The following is a 27,897-nucleotide window of genomic DNA, read 5'->3' as shown; positions in this document are numbered from 1 at the left end:
AAAAGGCACAGATTTCACAGAATGACCCCATCCTTTCACCTCTTCTGTAATTTTTTTTCATGAAACAAGCATCAGTTAATCAAACTCATACTGCACAAAACTGTAATTTACACCAATGATTTATTTCTAGAGTAAAAATACATCTGAGCAAGGACTTGTTGAAACGGCTTCTTTCTCAAATCAAGTATTTTTCTGCTAAGAAAGCATCTTCATCACTAATACACTGTGTTTCTGTGTTTCTCCAGGTGTGTTTGGTGCAGAGAGAGACAATGAGACCATGTCAGTGGGAGTGATGGAGGGAGATTCAGTCACTTTACACAGTGATTTTAAAGAAATCAAGAGAAATGATTACATCATGTGGATGTTTGGACCTGACAGTGCAGACATTCGCATAGCTGAAATATTTAAATGGTCCTATATGCTCTCCATATATGTGTGCGACAAGGGGCGATTCAAAGACGCACTGCGACTGGACCATAAAAATGGATCTCTGACCATTAAGGATATCAGAATCGAATACTCCGGCCTTTATAAATTAGCCATCATTAACAAAAGAAAGACTTCATACAAGAGATTCAGTGTTAAAGTCTATGGTGAGAAAGTTCTTTAAAATATACACCGTTTGGCCAAACGTATGTGCACTCCTGAATACCACACACACACACACGTATAACATTTTATTTGAAGTGCATATTATTTGAAAACTGCAAGTGTCAAATGTTGCTTAACCCAGGGTTAAACGTGGCTTTAACTTAAGATTGTTTTGTATTTATTTGTCATATATTCCAGCTCCTCTGCCCACTCCAGTCATTACCAGGGACTCTTCACAAACACAAAATTCTCAAGCATCAGAAAGATCTTCAGGCTCAAAGTGTGTCTTGCTGTGCTCTGTGAGGAATGTAACACAGGTGACTCTCTCTTATTACAAAGGCAGCGGTTTAATCTCCAACATCAGTGGCTCTGCTCTCAACAGCACCCTGTCTCTACCTCTGGAGGTGGAGTATGATGATAAAAACATGTACAGCTGTGTGGTGAATAATGCCATCAGCAGCCAGAATGCACATGTCAACATTACAGATCTCTGTTGGCAGTCGAGGCAGTTCGACAACACTGAAGGTATGGCAAGTTCAGATGATGATGATGATCACGTGACAACATTAAATCAAGGGCTTTGCATTTTATTCTATCCTGACCATATTAATGGGTGCACTATAACAACCTATAGACTGCTAACTTAACCATTAAATGCATGGGTGTTTTGCCAGTCATTATTACATACCTCGGTCCATGCACATATAACCATCAGAAATGGATCCACAAAATGCCCAGATAGTGTCAAATTTTCAGTTAGAAAAGAATATGCACTGGCAGCCAAAGGTTTGGAATAATGTACAGATTTTGCTCTTATGGAAAGAAATTGGTACTTTTATTCAACAAAGTAGCATTCAACTGATCACAATGTATAGTCAGGACATTAATAACGTGAAAAATTACTATTACAGTTTGAGAAAATTTGTTCTTGCTCAAAGCGACGATTCAACAAATTAAAGAATTCATTACTTCCACTGAAGTTTTATGAGATGCAACTTATTGTTAAAACACATTTAGCTACACATAACACAAGCTACATAATAGAAGAAAAAAAAACTTTTTCTACACAAATTTTTGTAAATAAAAAGTATTGAAATACTTTCCTTGCATCTTGAATACATAAGTATAAACAACTTAATCATTGATTTAAAAAAAAAGTTTTCAGGCACATTTTTAAAGGTAAAAAATACGTCCAAAATGTGCCTTTTCATAAAAATGTCAAAAATATCAGTTTTTATTATTATTTTTTTTATTCACGCTTGGTCTTGTGGGTCCTCTCTGTTTTTGTTTTCCAACGCAAACAACAAGATGTCTACCTACACGTTTGATTTGGTGGACAAAAGCGTGTTTTTATTTATTCTTTTGTAATTTTTTTATTTTATTTTATCCTCTTTTTCTCCCAATTTGGAATGCCCAATTCCCACTACTTAGTAGGTCTTTGTGGTGGCGCGGTTACTCACCTCAATCCGGGTGGTAGAGGACAAGTCTCAGTTGCCTCCGTTTCTGAGACGGTCACTCTTATCACGTGGCTCGCTGCGCACGACACTGCGGAGACTCACAGCATGTGGAGGCTCATGCTATTCTCCGCGATCCACGCACAACTCGCCAAGCGCCCCATTGAGAGCGAGAACCACTAATCGCGACCACGAGGAGGTTACCCCATGTGACTCTACCCTCCCTAACAACCGGGTCAATTTGGTTGCTTAGGAGACTTGGCTGGAGTCACTCAGCACGCCCTGAATTCGAACTCGCGTCAATACTCGCTGAGCTACCCAGGCCCCCTGAAAAAAGTGTTTTTAAATATTAATCACATTTTAAAACCATTGTTTCACTGCTTACTTTTTAGGAAATATATAAAGAAAGATTATTCCGCTTTACTCATGCCAACATTTTTTATTTTTTTCAAGAATTTCTGCATTTAATGGGACTTTTACTGTCTCTGGATGGTTACACCACATGACATTTTTACTTTAAGCCCCAGAAACAATATCAAAATAACTTTAAATGGAGAAATTGATATGGTAATCATCATAGAAGAGGTAAATTCAAAGTTTTGAATTTGAACATGTTTTGTGAGAATTGAAATTTTTGCATTTTTTTTTTCTTCAAGCTTTATTTGTATTTACGTCTGTAAGAATGTGTAGTACATTAAAACAGAGAAAGCATGTACACAATACAGCCGTTTAGAGAATATGAAATACAAAAAAAATTGAAATCTGGATACAAAAAAACAAAAACGAATTATTAAAAAAAAATACCATTTAGAAAAATAAAACAAAGAACAAGAAAATGGCAGATACATGCTATTATTTGGGGGAAAGTCTTTTTTTTTTTTCCTGAGTGACTCTTGCTTGGAGAAAGCCATATCATACTGATCATGTGTTGCACTAACTTGCTATAGTTTACTTCCACGTTGCTGCTTCGTCAAATATAAATCAATTCAATCACTGAAACATCACCACCCTAAGTAACAAGTAGCATAATTTATGTGTACACACATACGAGATACTGATAATTGACCATTGCTGTGCAGAAAATGGGCATGATATATAGTAGTTGTCATTTATTATGTTCCTGCAGATCGTGTACTGTAATGCAAAGAGACAAAATACATTTGTGCTAATTAGATATAGCATCAAACTATTAAACAAATAGTATCAAGGTATACTTCCATTACACTGAAGGATATATGAACTAATTAGGCCTACATGGAGAAATGTTCCATTGTACTGTGTTCAGATTCATATTTATGTATCTGTCCTTGTGACTGACTGTTCTGTCCTGTTCATCATTCCAGACGTCTCTCTGCTGTACTGTTTAATTCTCCTCGTGCTGATTCCTCTAGCTCTCGCTGTGATTGTCATGATACTGTGTGTCTGCAGGAAACGTAGAAAAGCAGAACAAGAGGGTAAGTTCATATTTGTTGATCAGTCAGCTTTGTCCATTGTTTTGCTCCTTTAACATTTAATCGGGTGTTTGTTTTAACCAGCTGATGGAAATAGCTGAATATTGCTACAACTGAGGACAAAATGCATCATTTGTACAAAATGTACAACATAGTAGTAACTCTGAAGAATTACAAGTCTGCTAGTGTGTGTGTTGGTGTTACCATCACTCAGAATGTCCTTCCAGACATGAAGATGATGATGATGATGGTCTGATGCAGTATGTTTTTAAAAACCTTCAGTGCTTGGCTCAAGCTGTGTGTTTTTATATGCCTCTTGTGTGAATTGTAATATTTCACTTTTTGTGTTGCTTGAACATTGTTGTGTTGGAGCTGATGTTTTAATCCACATTTAACACGAAGCACTTCATGCCAGATCATCGTTTCTACCTGTAAATGTATTTTTATGAAATTTTATAAATGTATTTATTGAAATTCTAGCAGCTGCAGCGTGTATTGCTCTGTTTTAATTTGTAAAGTAACTGATATTTTTGGTTTATCATTCTCAGTGGCTCATTCTATATGCGAATTGCAAGCTTGGATCTGTTTTAAATAAACTGTTTTAAATGTGTTGTGTTTATTCATTTGAGGAAGTGTTTTTTTGTTAACCTTTAAACACATACCAGCATGAGGAGCATACCTCGGGTCTTTAGTGACCCGGGACCTCAATCCACCCCCTGTACCTCATTCATTTAGTATTCCTCAGTCTCTCTTATAAATAGTGTAACACAAAAAATGTACAAAATCATTAGAGACCCTGTAAGTTTACTATCTCAGTTTTATTATAAGAGATATTAGTGCTTTTTTTCCAAACAAAATGATTACCATATCTGTGTGATTTTTCTGTGCAACAATGGTGAAGTATCAGTTTTAGAGGTAGACCGATATATCGGTTTTACCAATTAATCGGTGCCGATGGTTGCTTTTTGGAACTATCGGTTATCGGCAAAAATCTATCCCGATAGTTGCTGATAGATTTTTCATAATTTCTTAATTTCAAAATAAGAGTCCCCAGTGTGTTTCAGGCTTATTAATACTTAAAAGTCCCACGTTATGCACCAAATCTTTTTTTTTCTGGTTATTTTCAGGATTTTGGTTGAACAATAAACCGCATCTGGGATTTGATTAATTCTGGCCTGTTTTTCAGTGCCTGCCACAGTTAGGACATTTTTTTTACATTTCTATTAATCGATTTTAAAAACTATCAGCCAATTAATCAGTTACTGCCCTTTCCCACCACCTTAGTTATCGGGATTGGTAGTTATCGGTTGACCTCTAATCAGTATCCCATATGCGTGAACACCTACATGTTACAGTATACATGCTATTTGTTACTCAAGGTGGTGCTGATGATTCAGTGATTGACTTGATTTATATTTGTCAACGCTATTTGATGAAGCAGCAACATGGAAGTAAACTATAGCAAGTGTAACGAGCAGTATGATATAGCTATTGGCATTTGGGTGCATCTGTTTAGACTCAGAGTGCCTGAGAAAATACATATGTGTAGCTCAATATGTGTTTGACTGCCAGTTGCATCTCATGAAATTTCAGTGTGAAAGTAATGAATCCTGTTCTAGATTTGTCCTGATTTGTTGCAACATCAAAATATTTTACTTCTTTTTTTTTTTTTTTTTATTTCCTTAAGGAAAATGTACTTGTTCCTGGTTGCAAAGTAAAAAAAAAAAAAAAATGGCTAGGGGGCATTTTACCATACACTTACACATTCGGCATTCAACAAATGAGTCTCCATTGTGATTGGATCAGTCACTGTGAGCCCACTTTGAAACATTTTCATAACAAATCTGTTCACCCCACTGAAGAACTGTGTATAATAGGAGCCTTTAGCACCTGCAACAGGGGGGCTTTTTACCCCAAATACTATCCTTTCACTTATTAGACAGTTTTATTTAAAAACTTTTGATTTAGTCACTTTGAACAAAACTGAAAATGACATAAGTATTTTGTCTCAAAATAAATGCGATGATTTTAGGGATCCTCAATAGCTACATATATTTGCAAATCAAATGAACCTTTAGACATTGCACAATATTTCCTCATCATGAAAATATTGCAGTGTGTCGTGACAAACAGGTGTTTAGGAAAGTGCTGTGGTAGTTTCTGTTGCTATTTAGTGTTTTGGGAGAAAATCAAAATCAAAAGTGCCTTTAACCCCGTTGTACAGCTAAATTAAACTAATATAATTTAAAATATGTAGTTTTTTTATTTTATTAAAGATTACTCAAGCAAATTTTATGGAATGTTTGTTATGAAATGGGTCTCAGAGATGGGCCACTTCTATTAATATGAATGGGCGAAATTGGAACGCCCAACTGTCAACAGACGTAGAACGGAAGTCCCGCCTTACAGGTAAAAAGAGCCAATCACCTTTTAGATACAGACATCGCCTGTCAATCAACTTGGTAACGCGCATGCGCATTAGCTATACAAGACGGGAAAATTGCGTGTTTTAGCGTAATATGAGGTAAAGAAGCGCAATTTATGATGCCAATATTATAATATTGTATTGCTTCTTTAAAATGTGTTCTTTGGTCGTAATCTTTACCAACCGTTTTTCAGATTTCGGTCTTTTCGCATTCAAGAAGATAGGAGCTGCACTGTCATGACTGTAAATAGCCTTCTGAAAGCGTTCCAAAGATGGCCGACAGTGGACTGACTTGCTAGAAAAAACTTTGACTCAGTTCAATTTCCACTCCTTTCAGTAGATGCCGCTGTAACTCACAGTTTTGCATATAAAGCGGCGAAGAAGACATTTAAACATGGCGATGTCCTGTACAGCACTCGTGCGAGCCCGAGCACTGATCGCTTTAAGGAGAAAAACTCTTGAAATTACCAACCAGGTCGGCTCACATTGGACATTTGTTAGTCGATACAGGACTAAAGCTGGTGTCATTCATAAACATCGCCATTCTCCGCCAGAAACAGTTAACAGAGGTAAGTGATGTGACGTAAGTGAATACAAACACATCACGTAATGAATATACCAGTCGCTGACAAAGTGCACATCACATATACCTCCGTACAGGTCGTCCTGATCTTCTTCAAGAGTTTCCTGAACCAAAGAACCTGCTGTACGCCACACTGTCCCGATCACTGGGACTGTCTGACCTCTCTCAACACATCCAGTACAGCTGCACTGATGGGGAAGTCAAGGTGAACTTACCGTTTACTGCTTTAAACCTTGTGCGACCTTCGGGACATTTTTGTCTTTTTCATTTTTTTCGATAATTTTGGCTGCGTTAATGCCAACGGCATACATTTAGACAAAGGTGTGTATTTCGGGGGGAATTGTGATATTTCAACCTCAGTTCCTATAATACATCTGTAATTCACTGTGTTCACAAAATAGTTACACTCAGGATCCTAAGGACAAAAATGTCCCCATTGAAATCCATTAAAACGGCAATATTTAATCCCAGTGCCATTAAAGCATAAAATCATGAATTCTAGGATATTATACTTTTATCCCAGAGCCCTGGCTTCAAAATTTACATTTTTAATATTTTTCCACCAGATGGCGCCATTTCCCCATGTTTAGCCTATGGAGCAAATGCATGCTTTTCCCCTGTTTTCTGTTTGCTGTATTACAGAGCACTGCAGGCCAACTGAATAAATGTAGATAAAATTGTGTGGGTGTGTTGGTATGGATTTCAGAGTGTGTTTTGTATGTGTGTATTAAGTGTGTGTGTGTGTGTGTGTGGAAAAACTACAGTGGCATTATATAAACTGGCATTTAAAGGGTTAAAATCCTGAAAATGAATGAATATTTGGTAGTTATGATCAGGATTGATGTTGGTTAAAAAAAAAATTTAAGTCATTGAAAGTGGAAAATAATATTATATATAATATTATTATGGCAGTTTTTTGCCACTGCCATTTTTGTCCCCTAAGGACCTCTGAGTAACTTTTTTTTTTTTTTTTAAATTGACGCGCGGGTTAAATGACAATCAGTTGTAAAAATTGCGTACATTTGTATTCTGTGGTGTGCATGCAACTTGTGCATTGTGAAAATGTACATTTAGTTTTAAAATGCATATTTTGAGTTTGAGAAATGTGTAACACAATCTGCAAAAGAGGCATATTGGGATTTAATAACAACAGAACATTTTCGAATAAAATGTTTATATTAGGAATTAATTTAATGTTTATATTAGGAAAATAATTTAATTTAACATTTAACTTGAATATGGGTCTGTAAAAGACCTTCACAGCAGGAGGACACAGGAGAGCGGTTTCCTCACAAGTAAGGCTTTGATTAATATACTCCAGCGCTTTACAGCTTCACAATAATAATTCATCAGCTCCACAATAAGGTTTCTTGCCCCTAACTCTCTCTCCGTATGCTGGTGGCGTGGCCGCTTATATGCCGCTCTCCCCATGATCACTGGAATTAGAGACAGGTGTTAGACATAATTTAGCTCAGGTGTAAGCACTCTTACTGCTTTCTCTCTCCCCGGACGGACGCTTGACCACGCCCCCGCTGCCACAGGGTCATTGACAAGTAAGGTTGTCCGAGGTGATTAAAAATAAGAAATAAAAAAGTCAAGTTCTTAAAAATGTGATCTTGGTGTCAAATTTATAGCATTTTCTAAGAAAAAAAAATTATTTCATGACTTTAAAAATATTATGTGGTGTAACCAAGTAAAAGGTATTAAAAGTCTTTCCTTGCAGAGTATAAACAACTTCGGCTAATCAGTCATTTCAAAATCGTTTTTAAACATTTTTCAAGGTGAAAAATATTTGTAACAAATATCATGAATTTTTAAGTCAAGAATATCAATGTTTTCTCAGGGTTACACCAAATGACCTGAGCAAAATGTGCCGTTTCATACAAATGTCAAAATATTGATATTTAATGATATGACACAATTTTTATTTGTTTAAAAAAACAAAACAAAAAAACGCATGACGACAAAATGGCTACTTACATGTTGGTTACACCACATGACTTTGATTTGAATTGCATTTGTAATGTATTTTTGAATAATTTATTAATAAATGACCATCACGTCATTTACCCGTATATCAATTACAATTTATATTTTATGATATTTGAAGACAAAGTGAAAACCACTACTTTAAGAAAAGAGGGAATTCCCTTTGGACTGCTTCCTGTGTGTAAATGTCTTTGTAATTTATGGTTGTATATATCTGAGTGCATTTTGAATTAATTCTTTCTTATTAATATTGATATATTTTGCAAAAAGTCTGAATTTCATTTGTCACACTGTATTACAGTTTGTGGTGTTCTAGTAAAGTCCACATTTGTGCAAATTTGTCTATTGTTACCATGACAGCCAGTAACACCACAGACAATATACAGACCAAAAGGTTATATTTTTAATAAAAAGCATACATTTTGCATTTTGTTTGTGGTGTTTCTTTAAAATGTATCTGAAATTTCCTTTATTCGGAGCTAGTTAATCTTAAAGTTTTCAAATCTTAAAAATAATCACTATAAAGTTATTGTCATGTCTTTTTCCCCAATTGTCACATTTCTGCCTCTTGTTTGTCACTGCAATTGGAGAATGACCTACTAGTAATTCACATCAAGCTACTTATTCTGTTGCTTTATTAAACTTGAGCATGATTCATGATTCAGAAGCTGTCCTGTGTAATTACTCCTTACTATTTTAATTGTCTTTTAATACATTTTTCTACCCTGTTGATGTGTTCTTCAGAGTGACTCTGCTTGTTGTTTTCAGAGAGCCACAGTCACACTTCACTGGCCAGTGAGAATCGAGACTGAGGGTTTCGGGTCTCGCAAGATCGAAGCAGAACGTCAAGCAGCAGCAGCGGCCTGCTGTAAGCTGAGAGTAAGTATGAGCTGTAGGCTCACTTGACCGTCACTCTAGAACAGAATACAATCTTTGGAAATCGATGTAGAAATTGTATGTACAACTATGCAACATATATAGTAACAATACAAAACAAATCTTCAGCATTTGGTGCTATAGGGTCATTCTGTGTCAATTCAACTTGAAGTCCCAGGCTAAAATTTATGACAAAAAAATAGTCAAACTTAAATGCCATGGAACAATATTTTCTGAGTAATCCGTTAGTTTGTAGAGGGGGGTCAAAATGACAAATTTCGCCTATGATTTTGGAGCAAAACGACTGGTAAAAAATTAAGGTGGCAACACCGTTATTAATATTTATAAACGATAGGTAGACATTTTACTAAAATCAGGTCACTTGAACTCCCCTTGTTGAATTATTTATATATATATGTATATATAAAAGATGGGATTTTTATCATTTTAATTTCCAGTTACTTTTTGTTGCACGGAAAACAACAAGCTTCATAGCATGTGTAGCATGCACATTTGTTTTTGTACTGTTTGTCATTTGACTCCCCCCCCCCCCCCCCCCCTCAAATTTTGACCCATGACATTTAGTTTGGCTTTCATAGCCATTTAGGTTTATCTTAAGTATTAACAAAATAAAATTTCAGCTGGTGAAGTGTCAGAAATGTGGACACTTTTTGCAGGTTAAGTCATCTAAAGAATTATGCATTGTGTTTTCAGGAGCTGGGTATTCTTGGTCAAGGAAAGCAGTCGTCCATAAAGGGGATGTTGAGACAGCCACGGACGCAGACTTCTGTGTGGGAAGATAAAGAGAAGGATGAGGCTGTCTGTGATAACCTTCAGTCTCTGCCCATCCAGAAGAGCACATCATGGAAGCCCTTAATAGCCCAAAGGTAATCTTTTACTCTACTATAATACTGTATTCCCTGAGTTTGTAATTTCAAATTTTTTTTTTTTTTTGTAATTCCAGATATACAAAAACATGTAGTAGAATTAAATAACATGGCTCCAGGACCACTTTGCAGTTACCAACAGGATACAGATGTTGTTAACAGAGTAAACATTGGGCGAAATACAAATAATAGACTGTGTACAGAAGAAGAGATTCAGGTCTAAGTCACTGATTCAGGACACAGTTGACTTTTTCAGCACTGGGATAATAGTGATGGATTTAATGCAGGTCACAGGGAGATTTTTAAGATATCTTAAGTACATCAGCTACTAGTTGATCTCCTCAATCTGCATCATCATTGTGATATTAAGCTGGTCAGCAGACACTGACCACATGCACATAAGAAAACGGTTTATTCCAGGGTTTTTGCAGAAAGCTGTGTTGTGAAAGGACAAACGGAGATTCATGAAGGAGTGTTGAGTTGTCAGGTTGAAATGACTGGGAGAGCTGTGTCATTGATGTAATATCAATAGGAAAAGCAATGTGCATGATTAATAGGGCCCACTGATGTTGTGTATAACAAGAAGTGAAGAGGTCCGAGCACTGAACCTTGAGGTACACCAGTGGTTAGTTTGAGTCTTGAGCTACGTCCACACTTTTTCTCTACGTTTTGGCCTTCCATCCACACCGAGACGTTGTTTTTGTCCAGTGAAAACTGAGCTTTTCAAAAACGCTCTCCCAAGTGAATACATTTGAAAATGCCGTCTTCGCGTTGAGTGTGGAAAGGGAAAATGGTGATATTCGAAAACAATGACGTATTTGTTGTCATGTGATGCAGTCATGTGATCCATTCAAACAAAAACAATCAAGATGGCAGCCCACATTGTAGCAGCATTGTTGTACCTACTATTTATTCTGAGAGCATTGTTAAAGATAAATATTGCTTTGTACAACCTTTACATTCCTTCAAAGGCGATGGGAAGTTTTCAATCCTATTTCGATAAAAATCTATCACACACTGTTCGGCATCAGTGAGTTTTGTTCATGTCATAATTGTGCATTTGGAATGATCTTCATTTCTAGATATTTTTTGTTTTTTATTTTTAGGCCGTTAGAAGATGATCCAAAAGTCACCGAAGCACTTTCCATGTTTCCAAAGCCAAAGGCACTTCTGTCAAGTGTCATTCAGGTGGCCACATCATCCTGTAGAGTCAGAGTAAGTTCTGAAATGTCATTAACTACCACAAACATCTATTGAACAACTCTGATCTCTGTTTTAATAACTCTAAGAGGATTATTCTAAGAAATAGACAAAATATTTTTTTTCCACACTTTCTTCCTCTTCATTACAACCTCTCCTTCCTCCCATATATAGGAGCTGCTTCAGTACAGAATGTTAGGTGGAAAGATAAAGACATGTGAGTTGACTGTACACTGGCCAGAGGAGATGAAGTTCACAGCCTGTGGCCGTCGCAGACTGGAGGCAGAATCAAAAGCAGCAGCACTGGCCTGTCTCAGGTTTAAGGTTGGTCTTAGATTTGTTTGTGCATTTTATTGTGCAGTAATAACTTTGTACTGGAAAGCAGTCAACTCAGAGTGTTTTTATAGTGTAGATGCATCTTAAGGCAGACACCCAATGAAAAAGAAACTGTAGTTTTGTGGCTTTAAATCCATGTCAGCTAGCATTGAGGCCATCTTCAGTCGCCAACCACTTTATTAGGTACACCTATGCAGTTCTATGGGCGAAAACGGCTTGTTAATGACAGAGGTCAGAGTAGAATGGCAAGACTGGTCCAAGCTGACAGCAAGGTGACTGTAACACAAATAACCACACGTTACAACAGTGCAATGCAGAAAAGCATTTCTGAACGTACGACACGTCAATCATTGGGGCAGTTGGGCTACAACAGCAGAAGACCACGTCAGGTTCCACTTCTGTGAGCCAAGAAAATAAAACTGAAGCTGCAATGGGCCTACCATCTGTGTACCTCATCAGACCAGGCTACGTTTTTCCATTATTCAACTGTCCAGTTTTGGTGAGCCTGTGACCACTGCAGCCTCAGCTTTCTGTTCTTGGCTGACAGAAGTTGAACCCGACGTGGACTTCTACTGTTGTAGCCCATCCGCCTCAAGGGTCGACATGTTGTGCATTCAGATATGCTATTCTGCTCACTACAGTTGTACCAGAGGGGTTACCTGAGATACCCGTCTGGCTATTCTCTGACCTCTCTCATCAACAAGGCATTTCCGTCCACAGAACTGCCGCTCACTGGATGTTTTTTGTTTTTGGCACCATTCTGAGTAAATTCTAGAGACTGTTGTGTGTGAAAATCCCAGGAGATCAGCAGTTACAGAAATACACTATATTGCCAAATGTATTCGCTCACCCATCCAAATAATTGAATTCAGGTGTTCCAATCACTTCCATGGCCACAGGTGTATAAAATGAAGCACCTAGGCATGCAGACTGCTTCTACAAACATTTGTGAAAGAATGGGCCGCTCTTAGGAGCTCAGTGAATTCCAGCATGGTACTGTGATAGGATGCCACCTGTGCAACAAGTCCAGTCGTCAACTGTCAGTGGTATTATAACAAAGTGGAAGCGATTGGGAATGACAGCAACTCAGCCACGAAGTGGTAGGCCATGTAAAATGACAGAGCGGGGTCAGCGGATGCTGAGGCGCATAGTGCGCAGAGGTCGCCAACTTTCTGCAGAGTCAATCGCTACAGATCTCCAAAGTTCATGTGGCCTTCAGATTAGCTCAAGAACAGTGCGTAGAGAGCTTCATGGAATGGGTTTCCATGGCCGAGCAGCTGCATCCAAGCCATACATCACCAAGTGCAATGCAAAGCATCGGATGCAGTGGTGTAAAGCACGCCGCCACTGGACTCTTAGAGCAGTGGAGACGCGTTCTCTGGAGTGACGAATCACGCTTCTCCATCTGGCAATCTGATGGACGAGTCTGGGTTTGGCGGTTGCCAGGAGAACGGTACTTGTCTGACTGCATTGTGCCAACTGTGAAGTTTGGTGGAGGGGGGATTATGGTGTGGGGTTGTTTTTCAGGAGCTAGGCTTGGCCCCTTAGTTCCAGTGAAAGGAACTCTGAACGCTTCAGCATACCAAGAGATTTTGGACAATTCCATGCTCCCAACTTTGTGGGAACAGTTTGGGGATGGCCCCTTCCTGTTCCAACATGACTGCGCACCAGTGCACAAAGCAAGGTCCATAAAGACATGGATGAGCGAGTTTGGTGTGGAAGAACTTGACTGGCCTGCACAGAGTCCTGACCTCAACCGGATAGAGCACCTTTGGGATGAATTAGAGCGAAGACTGCGAGCCAGGCCTTCTCGTCCAACATCAGTGTCTGACCTCACAAATGCGCTTCTGGAAGAATGGTCAAAAATTCCCATAAACACACTCCTAAACCTTGTGGAAAGCCTTCCCAGAAGAGTTGAAGCTGTTATAGCTGCAAAGGGTGGGCTGACGTCATATTAAACCCTATGGATTAAGAATGGGATGTTACTTAAATTCATATGCGTCTAAAGGCAGATGAGCGAATACTTTTGGCAATATAGTGTACTCAAACCAGCCCATCTGGCACCAACAATCATGCTACGGTCCAAGTCACTGATGGTTGATGTGTACATTAACTGAAGCTCCTGACCCCTATCTACATGATTTTATGCATTGCACTGCTGAAACACAATTTGCTGATTAGATAATAGCATTAATATGCAGGTATACCTAATAAAGTGGTCTAAGTGTATTTCTTTCACCGGATATGAATTTAAAATGTGCAGCATTTTACATACATTAATATGACTTTATCCCAACAGGAACTGCAGCTCCTAGATGAGCAGAACAATCCTCTCACTCATGCCAGATACTATCAGGAGGAAGTACGTGAAGCTGGTGAGAGAGAGAGACAGCCGTGTCGTATCGAGATACGTGACAATCTAGAGCAGAGGATTCAAGAGTACCTCACGCAGGTGAAGTGCAAAAGAATTCACTCAGGACTGATGCTTTTCAAATCAGCAGGCGTGTGCAATTTCTTTTGTGTATTTCCTTTATTGATTTTATGATTTCATAACCATTTGACATCTGTTTGTTCAGTATCCAGTGGAGACTGAAGTGAAAAGGTTGTGGGATGAAGAGGAAGAGCTTGCAGTTCAGCATGAGTCATCATCCATTAATGATGATGATGAGGATGATGACGTCATTATAGATGCTATTACCAATAAACCATACCGCGCCCTGCAACCTGAAGAGGCGGAGAATCTGAGTGACCACCTCCTTAGCCTGTGGATGAGGGTGGGGCCTGGTCGGGGTGCGGAGCTTCCGGTGGACTCTTATAAAGAGAGCGTGCTGTCAGCGGTGGATTCTTCACAGGTTGTTGTGATTGCAGGAGAGACTGGCTGTGGTAAGACCACACGGATCCCACGGTTTTTGTTGGAGGGGAACGTCAGAAGGGGAGACGGGGCCAAATGCAACATCCTGGTCACGCAGCCCCGCCGGATCAGTGCTGTGTCTGTTGCACAACGCGTAGCACATGAGATGGGTCCTGCGCTCCGGCACTGTGTGGGATACCAGGCAAGAACATACAAATATCTTCAGCCCATTGAAATTTCTATCTCTCTGTCTAAACTGCCAAACATTGGCTGTGTTAGCAGACCTCACAGCATATCATTCTAATAGCCGAACACATTAATGTGGATTTGTTTTTTTTTTTGTGTTGTATAAAGTCACTTGGAGAATGGAGAGTATTGTTCAGTGTTTAAAAGCTGTCTCTGCCTCGTACAGGTGCGTCTTGAGTCGCGTCCACCTGAGCGCAGCGGTGGAGCTCTGCTCTTTCTCACTGTTGGTGTCCTCCTCCGTAAACTGCAGTCTAATCCCAGTCTCCAGGGCATTAGTCATGTCGTGGTGGATGAGGTCCATGAGAGAGACGTCAACACCGATCTGCTTCTGGCTCTGCTGCGTTCAGCCCTCAAAGAGAATCCACACTTTCGAGTGGTTCTCATGAGCGCTACGGGTGACACACAGCGACTGTCTGAGTATTTCGGCAGATGCCCGGTGGTACGTGTGCCTGGATTCATGCATCCTGTGCAGGAGAAGTACCTGGAGGAGGTGGTGTCAGAGATGGGTCGACCGTTACACTTGATGATCAGAGAGAAGAGAAACAAACAGGTCAGTTTAGAAGACTTGAATTAGTTTTTAGGTTTTAATTTCACTTGGCTGTGTGGTTAATGCTGCTATAATTGTGCATAAAAATGTTCTACATTGTGAAAAAAAAAAAAAAAAAAAAAATTTGCTTCCAATAGCAACAAAGATTTATTTTTTCAAGATTAGTCTAAATGTGTTGCTAACAAAGATTATTTTGTTGACCTTACTAGGTTGGGAACCGAGAACCATTTCTGATTCAGAACTGGGTCAATAAAAAAAAAAAAATCGGACTTTCGGGTCAGTTCTCGGTTCTTGAACATGCATTTTTCTGCTGTTGTGGACTGGACACCTGACAGTGATAGGCTAGAGATTGACCGATAACTAAGGTGGTGGGGAAAGGTTGATAACCAGTTAATTGGCCGATAGTTTTTAAAATTGATTTATAGAATGTCAAATATTTTTGTTCTTTCCTTACTGTGATGGGCACAGACAAAGAGTCCTAAAGGCCTGTTCAAACAAAGAACTATAATGATAACTTTAAGCATAAAGTTTTAAAAATCGTTCTTACTGTAAGAGACCACAACTATAATGATAACAGCAATGTGGAATGATATCGTTGGGATCATTTTCCAAGCTATTTTATTTTATTTTTTTCCCGCTGATGAATGATAAAAACGTTGACAGCCAATCAAAGTCCATCAAACTTTATAGGACTCGAGCCGCAACGTGCACTCATCTTCAAAATAACACATTCCAGCACCGGATGGCCATTTGTAACGCGCACGAACGAAATGGCAGCTCCTCAAGAACCGGCAATGTTTTTCTGCATTTTTCTTCAGTATTAACGGAGATGATGAAAAGCTAGCTCAAGCTGGTAGCATAAAATCACCTAAGGTATCCAGCGCTAATGTCGACAACATTGTCTTGTCTCCTTTGAAGATGTATTCATCTGTTTTTCTTTTGGTTTCTTTGTGAAACGTAGAGCAGTAGCAGTTCATCTACATCTATTTTCTTGACTGTAAACATAACTGCAGTGCGCACATAGAATAAATAGAAAGTTATCTTCTTGGTGTGGATGCTAATATAGTTTTCTTTTTCATTCTTGGTGTGAATGGGCCTTAAATGGATAAAATCCCAGATACAGTTTGTTCAACCAAAATCCCCCAAAAAATAAATAAATGAAGATTTGGTGCATAACACAGGGATTTTAAGTATAAACAACCCCAAAACAAACTAGGGACTCTTATTTTGAAATGACGGGATGATGCAAAAAACTGTCGACATAGATTTTTGCCGATAATTCCAAGAAGTTACTATTGGCACCGATTAATCGGTAAATATCAATATATCTGTCTACCTCTACTCTAGGCCCTTTCCCACTGTAGGAACTAAAGCCTGTTTTATGTTCTTTTACCCTGAACTAGTACTTTTTGTTGCTTTTGCATTTGAGGAACTATAGTTTTAAACATTAGCTCATACTGTGGGTAGGAGAAGCGGGACTGTCATTGGTCAAACACATGATGCACAAAGCAATGAGAAATGCGAGGAGACTGCAATGCCATGAATAAACAAACTTGTAGCTGCTAGCCTGCTACTTGGAGGATTGCGCTAATTTTACAATTCCCTTAACAGAAATAAGGTGAAACCAAAAAAAGTATCCAAAGAGTATTACCTGTTTCACATGTGTGTGTGAGGGGTGAGCAGAGCTGCTGTGTGACTTCAACGAGAGACGCTTTGAGTTTTCAGTGTATCTGTACTATGTGACTGTGTGGCTAAACATCAAATCCTTCCTGGGATAATGGACAAAAATAATAAGATGTTTGTTGAGAGTGGGTAAATGAAGTCTATTATAAACGTAATCATCATGAAGTCTAATTTACATGAGGAAATATTGCGTGCATGTTAATGCGTGGTTAACTTACATCAAGACATCTTTTTCAGTCATTGAGTATTTCAGTACAGTATGTTATGTTGAGACATAAAAGCCTTTTGTGAAAGACTGAGTTGATGAATTGGTTTATAGTGCTTTTTCAACTTTTCTGTTGAGTTCTACATGTGCTGCATGGTTAAAAGGCTGATCGAACACCTCATCTCTCCTCCCACTGTGGCTTTAGGGACGCAGCACCTCACACACGGGTCACGCACCCATTGTAAAGGCCGTATCCTGAAGACATAGTTTGTGTAAAACAGCCCTAACAAAAGTATATCTCTGATCCTGGCGTCCTCCATCGGTGGTGGTGGTCCTATTGAATCGTGTGTACAAACATGTCAGAAGAAGAATGGTTGGCACTAGATAGATGATGCCTCTGGGGTTTCCTTTGAGTGTGCAAATGCAATAGAGGGAAAAGTCTCCCGTTCCTCTTAATAGTTCTCATCTAGAAAGTCCAACAGGGAAGTACCGGAACTGTATGTGGGAAAGGGGCTTCTGACATCATTCAGCACTTACTGAATCCACAGTGCGAAACATGTATGTGACCTTTGTAGTCTAATTTCTGACTAAATTACTCTAATGAGCTGGGTCTTTTGAACTTACAGCGCGAAACATACAGCGCTTCCTACCCAACTAATGACTCTTAGCGGCCCATTCTCTCTTGTGACTAAAACAAAACTTACTGTACTGTAAATTCATAATTTGTCATGTCTGACTTGAAATGAACCAAGAATTCTGTGTAAGTACTGGTTGTTGATATGCTTAAAAGCAATCTTTAGTTGCCTTGAAAATAATTCTTAAATTTAGTAGACTGTCTCTAATATATAAATGATGAATAGAATAGTTTTCTTGGTTAAACCCATCAATTTGAGTTAGACATTTGAGTTTAAGTGCCCTAGGGATTTTCATTGTGAATGGACCACAAACTCACCATCAGCTAAATAATGTTGTCCTCCGTCTTAAGGAAGAAAATGATGCTGCTCCTGATCTTGACCTAGTAACTGATGTGATAGACCATATTCATCGCCGTGGAGAGCCAGGTATAGATCATTTGACGGGTGCACCAATTAAGAAATTTAATATTTTATCACTGATTTTCAACACTTGCAGAGTTGAGAGATAACCATGTTTGCTCAATTCCAGGTGCTGTGCTGTGTTTCCTCCCTGGATGGCAAGACATTAAAGCTGTGCAACAGAAACTGGAAGAAAAAGAAGCGTACAGATCAGGCTCACAGTTGATTTTACCTTGTAAGGACACCAGCTGTAGGTGTATTTGTGGGGTTTAAAAGAAGATACCGGAGACCTTTCAAGATTACACCACACAGTATAGTGGTCAGCTGATTTATTAGCCATTTTTCTTGGCAGAATGGCAAATATAATGCCTTTAAAGCTAAAGTATGTAAAACAAAATTCTGTGTTCAAATATTTTCTCCTATCCCAGCTTAATATGTAGAGACAACTAATAAGTAAGCCATTTGTAGGTTATATTTCCTGAAAACTGTAAACATTGTCTCTGTGACACTAAAAATTCCATTTGGCAGCGCTAATCTTGCTAAGAATAAAAACTAACATTTTATGTATCCTTAATACACACAATTAAATATTTGTGCGTAATTTGGCAAATATACAGCTTGATTGAAAATGAAGCCCTATTAAAAATCTCCTCGCAAGTAATTGTCCTTGATTTTTCTTCATCACTTCATGTCAAACATGCTCTTCAGACACACCTTTGTTGAATCGGTAAACAAGTATACTAACTTAAAAAAAATATATTGATTTAATATTTTTGAAAAATTTAGAAATCATTTTCACACAAATATTTTAATGATTTCACTCTTTTGTTTATATTGTCAGTTTTAAGCATGTATTTGCATTTTTATAATGGATTTTCATAGTTTTATATTGAAAGTCTGGGTCTGGGACAAGGCTAAAACTGTAACATCTATACATAAAAGGCATTGGAAAGTACAAAAAATAAGTGATGAACCCTGGTCAAAATTTGATTGAACCTACATATAACAAAAAGAAAAAAGTAGAAATCTGTTTGTTTGAATAAAAATCAACCCCAGAGGCATGAAACTGACTGAAGTTGAAGAAAAACCCATATATATATGTGTGTAATGAGGTTCAAGGAATGAGAAAGCGGGAGACGGCGATTTCAACTAAGGAATGTCACTTTTTATTAACAGAAAATAGACGTGTTCGCTTAAAGCGCAACGGTTAAGCTTCAACTTAAACACTCAGACGTTGAAACCCGGCAGCGGCCAACACACAAGCAGCTTCTCAGCTGGGCTCTCTCTATCAACTGCCGCTGACTCCTCTCCTTAAAAGCCCCAATCACTCCTCACTCAAACACAAGACAGTGTAAATCATTCACCACTCATCTCCCCTGCTTCACTCTCCACAGCACGGCTCGGCCACGCCTCCGCCTCCACATACCCCCACCACCCGACTCAGGCCAGGGAACCGTCCGTCCTCAAATTTAAAGGGCTACCAACGAGTGATTAGCATCTTTCAAGTGGTGGAGCCATTGGAGCGGGGCGTGGTCCGAACAGAGTGTGAAGGCCCTCCCAAGCAGGTAGTATCGGAGAGTAAGGACCGCCCACTTGATTCCCAGATACTCCTTTTCTATCGTGCTGTACCTAGTCTCTTACTGAGAGCTTTTGGCTAATGTACAGCACAGGGCGCTTCTCCCCCTACACTACCTGGGACAACACAGCCCTCAACCCCCTCTCCGATGTCTGTGACCCAAGTGGAAGCCCAGATACTGTACTTCCACCTGCCCAATTGCACACTTTGGATATGCCATGAGTCCCGCCCACCTTGACGACCTCAGGACAGCCCTCAAATGCTGGACGTGCTATAGATGATGATATCATCTAGATTGGCAGTGGCCTATGCAGTGTGTGGGCGAAGGACTTTGTCCATGAGTCGCTGAAACGTTGCTGGGGCCCCAAACAAACTGAACGGAAGAGTAGCAAATTGGTGTAAGCTGAATGGAGTGCAAAAAGCCGTTTTTTCTTGGTACATGGGAGTCAAGGAAATCTGCCAGTATCCCTTTGTTAAACCCAGTGTCAAATAAAAACGAGCCGCACCCAACCAATCGAGCAATTCATCAATGCGAGGCATTGGGTTTGCATAAAATTTAGACGCCACGTTCACTTTTCTATAATCCACACAAAACTGGACCAACCCGTTATTCTTAGGGACTAAGACTACCGCACTGGCCCAGTCACTGTGGGATTCTTCTATTACCCCCATATCAAGCATAGCCCTCAATTCCTCCCGCACTACCTTCTTTTTTTTTTTGTGTTTGGGTAAATGGTAGGGACGACTGCCTACCACTACCCCTGTGGGTGTTTCAATATGGTGCTGTATGAGATTCGTACGCCCGAGAAGAGGTGAGAACACATCGGAGAATTCTCTTTGCAACCTGGCAACCTCCGCGATTTGGGATGGTGAGAAGTGGTTTCCACAGGCAACCAGGGTGACTCGATCAGTGATTTTTAAATTCACCTCCGGACAGAGCTCCTCCCTCTCCGGGACCACCATCGCCAAAGTCACGAGGACTGCCTCTCTCCATAGTTTTAGGAGGTTGATGTGGTAAATCGGATGTGCTCCGCCTCTATCCATACACATAACCTCAATCGACTTCCCCGACTCGCCGTGTGACCTCAAAAGGCTCTTGCCACTTTGCGAGTAAATTGGAGCTTGATGTGGGTGGTAATACAAGGACTTTATCTCCCTGTGTAAATTCCCATAGACGAGCCCCGCTGTTATATAGCCGGGATTGACGTCTTTGGCCTGTAGCAAATTCTCCTGTGATAGCTGCCCCAATGTGTGGAGTTTTGCTCTCAGGTCAAGAACTTATTGAATTTAGTTTTTGCTGTTTGAAGGTCCCTCCTCCCAGTTTTTCCTCACAACATCTAAGACACCACGGGGCTTATGCCCATACAATAATTAAAATGGGGAGAACACTGTGGAGGCTTGTGGGACCTCTCGCACTGCGAATAACGGGTTCAAGCCACTTATCCCAATTCTGTTCATATTCGTGCACAAATTTACGAATCATGTTTTTCAGGGTTTGATTAAACCGTTCGACCAAGCCATCCGTTTGCGGGTGGTACATGCTTGTCCGAATCGATTTAATACCCAATCATTCTTTCATGTCATATACATTAATGCTGTAAGTAGTACCTTGATCATTGTGGATTTCCTTCAGAATCCCCACTCGGGAGATGATTCTGAAGAGTGCCTCCGCAACACTACGTGCTGAAATGTTGCGTAGAAGTACTGCTTCCGGATATCGCATTGCGTAGTCCACCAGAACCAACACAAAGCGATGTCAGCCTGGTCCATACCAATTCTTTCGAAGGGGACATTGATCAAAGGAAGCGGGTGCAAAGGCGGTCTTGGGGTGGCCGGTGGATTCACCAGCTGACGTTCACGGCATGCGGCACACCACCTGCAAACATCTCCTGGAATGCCCGTCCAATAGAAATGGTCCATTACATGGTTAAGTGTTTTTTCTCACCCTACATGACCCGCCATCAGATTATCATGAGCTGTCTGGAATAACATTTCCCGACGGCTCTTTGGTATCAACAACTGGGTTATATCCTCTTGTCTGAGCATCCTGCGTCACTCGATACAACCTTTTACAATCATTTATAATAGAAAAGTACGGAGCTGACACAGACGGCCCTGGCTCCGCCTCCCCAGCCAGCGAATCGTGAACCACACACCGAGACACTTCGGTGCAGGACCCATCCACATGTAATGTCCCCAATAACGACTGAAATGCCGGCCAGTTCGTACGCAAAATCAGCGGATGGGTGAGATGAATACTAACCGCCACCTCTACTCTATATTTTTGCCCCTGAAAGTGAATTGCCATGGGAACTAAGGGATATTCGTGAATGTCCCCATGCACACACCTCACCTTCACCCTACGTGCTGTACCCAAACCTCCCGTTGAACCAAGCTTTGGTGAATCAAGGTTTGATTACAACCCGAATCTACCAAGGCTCGGTATGTACCCCTTAAAATACTCAATGGTATCTGGTACATCCCTGCTATGCGGTGTATCGGGGACCCGGACCGACATGCCCACATCCATGCGGCAGCAAGCTCTGGAACACCCACCGGTCCTCTGCCTGGGTTTGTAGAAGCGCCTTGAAATGTTGCTCCTGTTCCACTCGGAGCTCCAGGAGGGCCTGGTGTTGAGTCTGGTGGATGCCAGCGAGGGTCTTAATGATGTCCGCTAAAGGCGAGAACTCCATGATGACGTGTCTCCCTCAGTTTTGGGTTTCGGCACCAGTGTAATGAGGTTCAAGGAATGAGGAAGCGGGAGACGGTGATTCCAACTGAGGAATGTCACTTTTTATTAACAGAAAATAAACACATTTGCTTAAAGCGCAACGGTGAAGCTTTTAAGTTAAACACTCAAACGCAAGCAGCTTCTCAGCTGGGCTCTCTCTCTTGACTGCTGCTGTCTCCTCACTGAAACATAAGACAGGTGTTAAGCACAGGTGGAAATCATTCACCACTTATCTTCCCTGCTTCACTCTCCAGAGCACGGCTTGGCCTTGCATCTGCCTCCACAACATGATATAATACAATTCCCTGATGACAAATGAGATGGTAATACTACACATTTACTTTTACATCGTATTTACTCAAAATTCACTGTAATATTTGAGTTAATTGATCAATGAAAATAATCTCAAAATAGACAAATATCATCTCATTAATCAGCCTAGCTGATATCACTGAAGTTGGTCTAGCTTTTCATATACTGTGTGTCATTGGTCTAATATCCACCCACAGTTGTTTTAAGGGCTCCCTTTTATGTTCTCCTCTAGTGCACTCCAGTATGGCTGTAGCGGAGCAGCAAGCTGTGTTCCAACGCCCCCCAGAGGGTCAGCGCAAAATCGTCCTGGCAACCAACATTGCTGAGACGTCTATCACCATTGACGACATAGTGCATGTGGTAGATGTGGGCTGTCAGAAAGAACAGAACTATGACCCCAGGACTAAGGTAAATGATGACAGAATTTTCCCTTTTGTTGTTATGAGAAATTCATAGACTGTGTAAAATTAAAGCAGTCTTGAGTGAACTGATTGTTATGTTGCATATTTAGGTCTCTGGTTTAAATACAGTTTGGATTTCAAGATCAAATGTGACTCAGCGGAGAGGAAGGGCGGGTCGGTGTCAGCCTGGACATGCCTACCACCTGTTCCCACGACAACACCTGGACACCATGACCCTGTTTCCTGTCCCTGAAATTCTGCGAACCCCTCTGGAGAGTGTTGTGATTCAGGCCAAGATTCATTGTCCAGAGAGCAAAGTGAGGGACTAAATGCATTATAAGTTCTGTTTCAAAAGCATTCCATGTTTTTGAGTCAAGACAGCTGTGGTTATTTTGTTCTACTGTTTAAATGTTTTAGGTAAAAAATAAATAAAAAATAGCCAATAGGATTTAGTTTACAACACAGCCATGAACCATGATTTGTTACTTGGTAGTTGGTTGCAGCTGGTGTTAAAGGGATAGTTCACCCAAAAATGAAAATTTTCATTTATTTACTCATTCTCATGCCATCCCAGATGTGTATTTCTTTCTTTCTTCAGAACACAAAGATTTTTTGAAGAATATTTCAGCTCTGTAGGTCAATACAAGTGAATGGGTGCCAAAATTTTGATGCTCCAAAAAGCACACAAAGGCATCATAAAAGTAATCCATACGACTCCAGTAGTTTAATCCATTTCTTTAGAAGCGATTTGATAGGTGTAGGTCAGAAACAGAATTTTTTTTTGCTTAATTCTTCTCCCTGCTCAGTAGGATATGCATGAAGAATGTGAATCACCAAAAACACAAGAAGAATGTGAAAGTGATCTTTTCCTCACCCACACCTATCATATCACATCTAAAGAAATGGATTAAACCACTGGAGTCATATAGATTACTTTTATGATAACTTATGTGCTTTTTGGAGCATCAAAATTTTGGCACCCAGGGGCAGTGGTGGCTCAGCGGTTAAGGCTCTGGGTTACTGATCAGAAGGTCAGGGGTTCAAGCCCCAGTACTGCCAAGATGCCACTGTTGGGCCCTTGAGCAAGGCTCTTGACCCTATCTGCTCCAGGGGCGCTGTATCATGGCTGACCCTACACTCTGACCCCAGCTTAGCTGGGATATGTGGAAAAAAAAGAATTTCACTGTATATGTGCAAATGTATAATGTGTGATAAATAAAGAAAATTATAATTATAAAAAAATATTTGAATTGTATAGACCTACAGAGCTGAAATATTCTTCTATAAACCTTAATTTGTGTTCTGCTGAAGAAAGAAAATCATACACATCTGAGGTGGCATGAAGGAGTAAATGATGAGAGAATTTTCATTTTTTGGTGAACTATCCCTTTAAGGGGAGGGACATTCACATTCTAGAGAGCATTTGATTGGACAAAAATCTGTATAGTGGAAGATGAGTCATCACTATTTTTGGTCTATTTTCCCAGAAGAGAAAAGCTGTACATTTAGCAGTGTACCTCTGCTAAAAGTGATTTTTTTTTTTTTCAACTTTTAGGCATGCACGAGCATATTGCTGGCTTTAAATGAACTGGAAGCCACAAAACTCAATTCTTGCTTATTAAAGCTTATTTTTGGCAGTACTCCGCAACAGTACATGGTGTGTACATTTTTTTTAATTTGCTTATTTGCAATCATTTTAATCCTATCTTTGTGTTGTCATCTTCATGCAGGTTGTGGACTTCCTGTCACAGGTGCTGGACTCCCCAGACCAGCATGCAGTGAAAGTTGCTGTAAAGAACTTAATAGATATTGGTATGATTTCATGGTTTTGTTATTGTAATTTATTTGTAATATACAGTGGTGGCCAAAAGTATTGGCACCCTTGGTAAATGAGCAAAGAAGGCTGTGGAAAAAAAAATCTACATTGTTTATCCTTTTGATCGTTCATTCAAAAAATTCTCAAAAGTCTAACCTTTAAGTAAAGTAAAACAATTGAAAGAGGAAAAATATCTCATTAAATATTTTTCTCCAAAACAAGTTGGCCACAGTTATTGGCACCCCTAGAAATCCTTATGAGTAAAATATATTTGAAGTATATTCCCATTCATATTTAAAAAAAACATTTAGTACACCTGGGTGACTAGGAACATGAAATTGTTCAGCCATGACTTCCTGTTTCACAGGAGTATACATATGAGAACACACAGGCCAAATTCCCTTAATCAGTCACAGTGGGTTAGACTAAAGAATATAGTTCTGATGTGCGGTAAAAGGTTGTTGAGCTTCACAAAATGGGAAGTGGCTATAAGAAAATAGCCAAAGCATTGAAAATACCCATTTTCAACATCAGGGCAATAATTAACTAGTTCCAATCAACTGGAGATCTTAAGAATCAGACTGGAAGAGGACGTGTGTCTCTATTGTCTATATAGAGGAGGATGATTTGAGTGGCCAAAAAATCTCCAAGGATCACAGCTGGAGAATTGCAGAAATTAGTTGGGTCTTGGGGTCAGAAATGTATCAAAACTACAATCAGACATCACCTACTTCACAAGAAGTTGTTTGGGAGGATTTCATGAAAAAAGCCTCTGCTCTCATTCAACAACAAACTCAAGCGTCTTCAGTTTGCTAGACACTACTGGAACTTCAAATGTGACCAGGTTCTATGGTCAGATGAAACACCAGAGATTAAGTACCACCCAATGTCCACGGTTAAATGTGGTGCTGTATCTTTAATGTTGTGGGGCTGTTTTTCTGCCAGAGGTCCTGGACATCTTGTTCGGATACATGGCATTACAGACTCTATCAAATACCAACAGATAAAAAATCAAAACCTGGCTGCCTCTGCCAGAAAGCTTACAATGGGCTGTGGTTTGATCTTCCAGCAGGACAATAATCCAAAACAAACATCAAAATCAACACAAAAATTGTTCACTGACCACAAAATCAAAGTTCTGCCATGGCCATCCCAGTCTCCTGACATGAACCCCATACAAAACCTGTAGGGTGAACTGAAGAGGAGAGGCCACCAACATGGACCTCTGAATTTGAAGGATCTGCAGAGATTCTGTATGGAGAATTGGTCTCAGATCCCTTGCCGTTTGTTCTTGAAACCTCATTAGGCATTGTAAGAGAAGACTCCGAGCTGTTATCTTGGCAAAGGGAGGTTGCACAAAGTATTGATTAAAGGGTGTCCGTTATATTATGGCCAATGCGTTTTGGAGAAAAAATATTTAATGAGATTTCCTCTGTTTCAATTGTTTTACTTCAATCAAAGGTTAGATTTTTTTATTTTTTTATTTTTTATTCAATATCAAAAGGATAAACAATGCAGATTTTTTTTTTTTTTCACAGCCGCCTTTGCTCATATTTACCAAGGGTGCCAATATTTTTGGCCACCACTGTACTTTAGGGTTGGATATCGATATAGATTTCCCAATTTGATATGATTCTGATTCATACAGGTAAATTTCACTGTCCATTTTGCTCACAAATGAAAAACAAAATTATCTCTCAGCTAATGATGTTAATTACACAGGGAACTTAATATATAACATATATTCAATATGTAAAAATTAACAACAGGGCCCACACTGTGCAGTTAAATTGCTATTTATTTAACACTAGGTTAAAAATATAGATATTGCAATTAATCACGATTTCTTTTAATGATCCTGATATAGATCCTTAAATCTTGATTGTTCTCACTCTCTCTTTCTCTCTTCTGTCAGGTGTTCTGGATGGCTCTGAGAATCTGACTGCACTGGGAGAGCGAGTGGCCTGCATGTCATGTGACCCACGCTTGGGGAAAGTGTTGGTTTTCTCGTCTCTGTTCTCTTGTGTTCTTCCCATTTTGTCTGTGGTAGCGTGTTTGACCCGAGATCCATTCTACAACAGCATGCAGAACCGGACCCTTGTCTCCAAGGTCAGAGAACAATTTAAAAGGATAGGTCACCCCAAAATCAAAATTCACGTGTTGTTCCAAACCCATATGGTGTTTTTTCCATGGAACACAAAATGCGACTGAACAAAATGATGTTGGCCAGAATTTATCTTTTTACTGTACAATGAATGTTTATGATTCCATTGACAGAAAATGATATGGGTTTGGAACAACATGAAGGTGAAGAAATTATGACCATTTTCTTTTTTGGGTGAACACTTTCATGTTAAATTGTGTTTATCCTTATTAACAGAATTCACTTATTTATAAAATTGTAATGCAAAAGTTTATTTATTTTTTAATACCTGAAGGCTTGTTTATTTATGTATTCTTTTAGGACTTTCAATTGAATTAATTACTTTGCTAAATTCACTAATAATTCACTAAAGTTAATTATTTTTATTAATACACAACAGCTCATTTATTGTGCTTTTTTTGGCTTTCAAGTGCTTTAATTAAATTATGTACATGTGCCAAATTGATTATTGTATCTTTTTTTTTTATATGCTTAAGTATTTTTTATTTTTTTTTAACCAAACAGCTAATTTATGTCTCTTTTTTTTTTTTTTTTTTTAG

General features: G+C 39.4%; 2 protein-coding genes across 2 annotated transcripts in view; both read left to right on the top strand.

Moving 5' to 3' along the window:
• The first annotated feature begins 250 nt into the window (after positions 1–250).
• On the top strand, positions 251–4,635 carry LOC127440573 (uncharacterized). Its single transcript, XM_051697258.1, has 4 exons — positions 251–593; positions 790–1,116; positions 3,474–3,499; positions 4,624–4,635. Exons 1-4 carry the CDS (start codon positions 278–280, stop codon positions 4,633–4,635), a joined length of 681 nt encoding a protein of 226 aa, XP_051553218.1. The 5' UTR covers positions 251–277.
• A 1,571-nt stretch (positions 4,636–6,206) lies between these two features.
• The window catches only part of dhx30 (DEAH (Asp-Glu-Ala-His) box helicase 30), a 30,723-nt gene continuing 9,032 nt past the window's right edge, over positions 6,207–27,897 (top strand). Inside the window, exons 1-15 of the mRNA XM_051697468.1 lie at positions 6,207–6,490; positions 6,582–6,709; positions 9,262–9,372; positions 10,084–10,256; positions 11,363–11,471; positions 11,631–11,780; positions 14,092–14,244; positions 14,369–14,845; positions 15,056–15,439; positions 18,310–18,385; positions 18,489–18,593; positions 23,210–23,385; positions 23,489–23,695; positions 25,109–25,190; positions 27,110–27,303. Coding sequence (XP_051553428.1) covers positions 6,316–6,490; positions 6,582–6,709; positions 9,262–9,372; positions 10,084–10,256; positions 11,363–11,471; positions 11,631–11,780; positions 14,092–14,244; positions 14,369–14,845; positions 15,056–15,439; positions 18,310–18,385; positions 18,489–18,593; positions 23,210–23,385; positions 23,489–23,695; positions 25,109–25,190; positions 27,110–27,303 — 2,700 coding nt within the window. The 5' untranslated portion in view covers positions 6,207–6,315. The remainder of the gene's footprint in view (positions 6,491–6,581; positions 6,710–9,261; positions 9,373–10,083; positions 10,257–11,362; positions 11,472–11,630; positions 11,781–14,091; positions 14,245–14,368; positions 14,846–15,055; positions 15,440–18,309; positions 18,386–18,488; positions 18,594–23,209; positions 23,386–23,488; positions 23,696–25,108; positions 25,191–27,109; positions 27,304–27,897) is intronic.

Source organism: Myxocyprinus asiaticus, chromosome 5 (assembly GCF_019703515.2).
Source record: "Myxocyprinus asiaticus isolate MX2 ecotype Aquarium Trade chromosome 5, UBuf_Myxa_2, whole genome shotgun sequence".
In the NCBI taxonomy this organism is placed as follows: Eukaryota; Metazoa; Chordata; class Actinopteri; order Cypriniformes; family Catostomidae; genus Myxocyprinus; species Myxocyprinus asiaticus.
The sequence above is the reverse complement of the archived record's forward strand: the minus strand, read 5'-3'. Positions and strand labels throughout refer to the sequence as shown.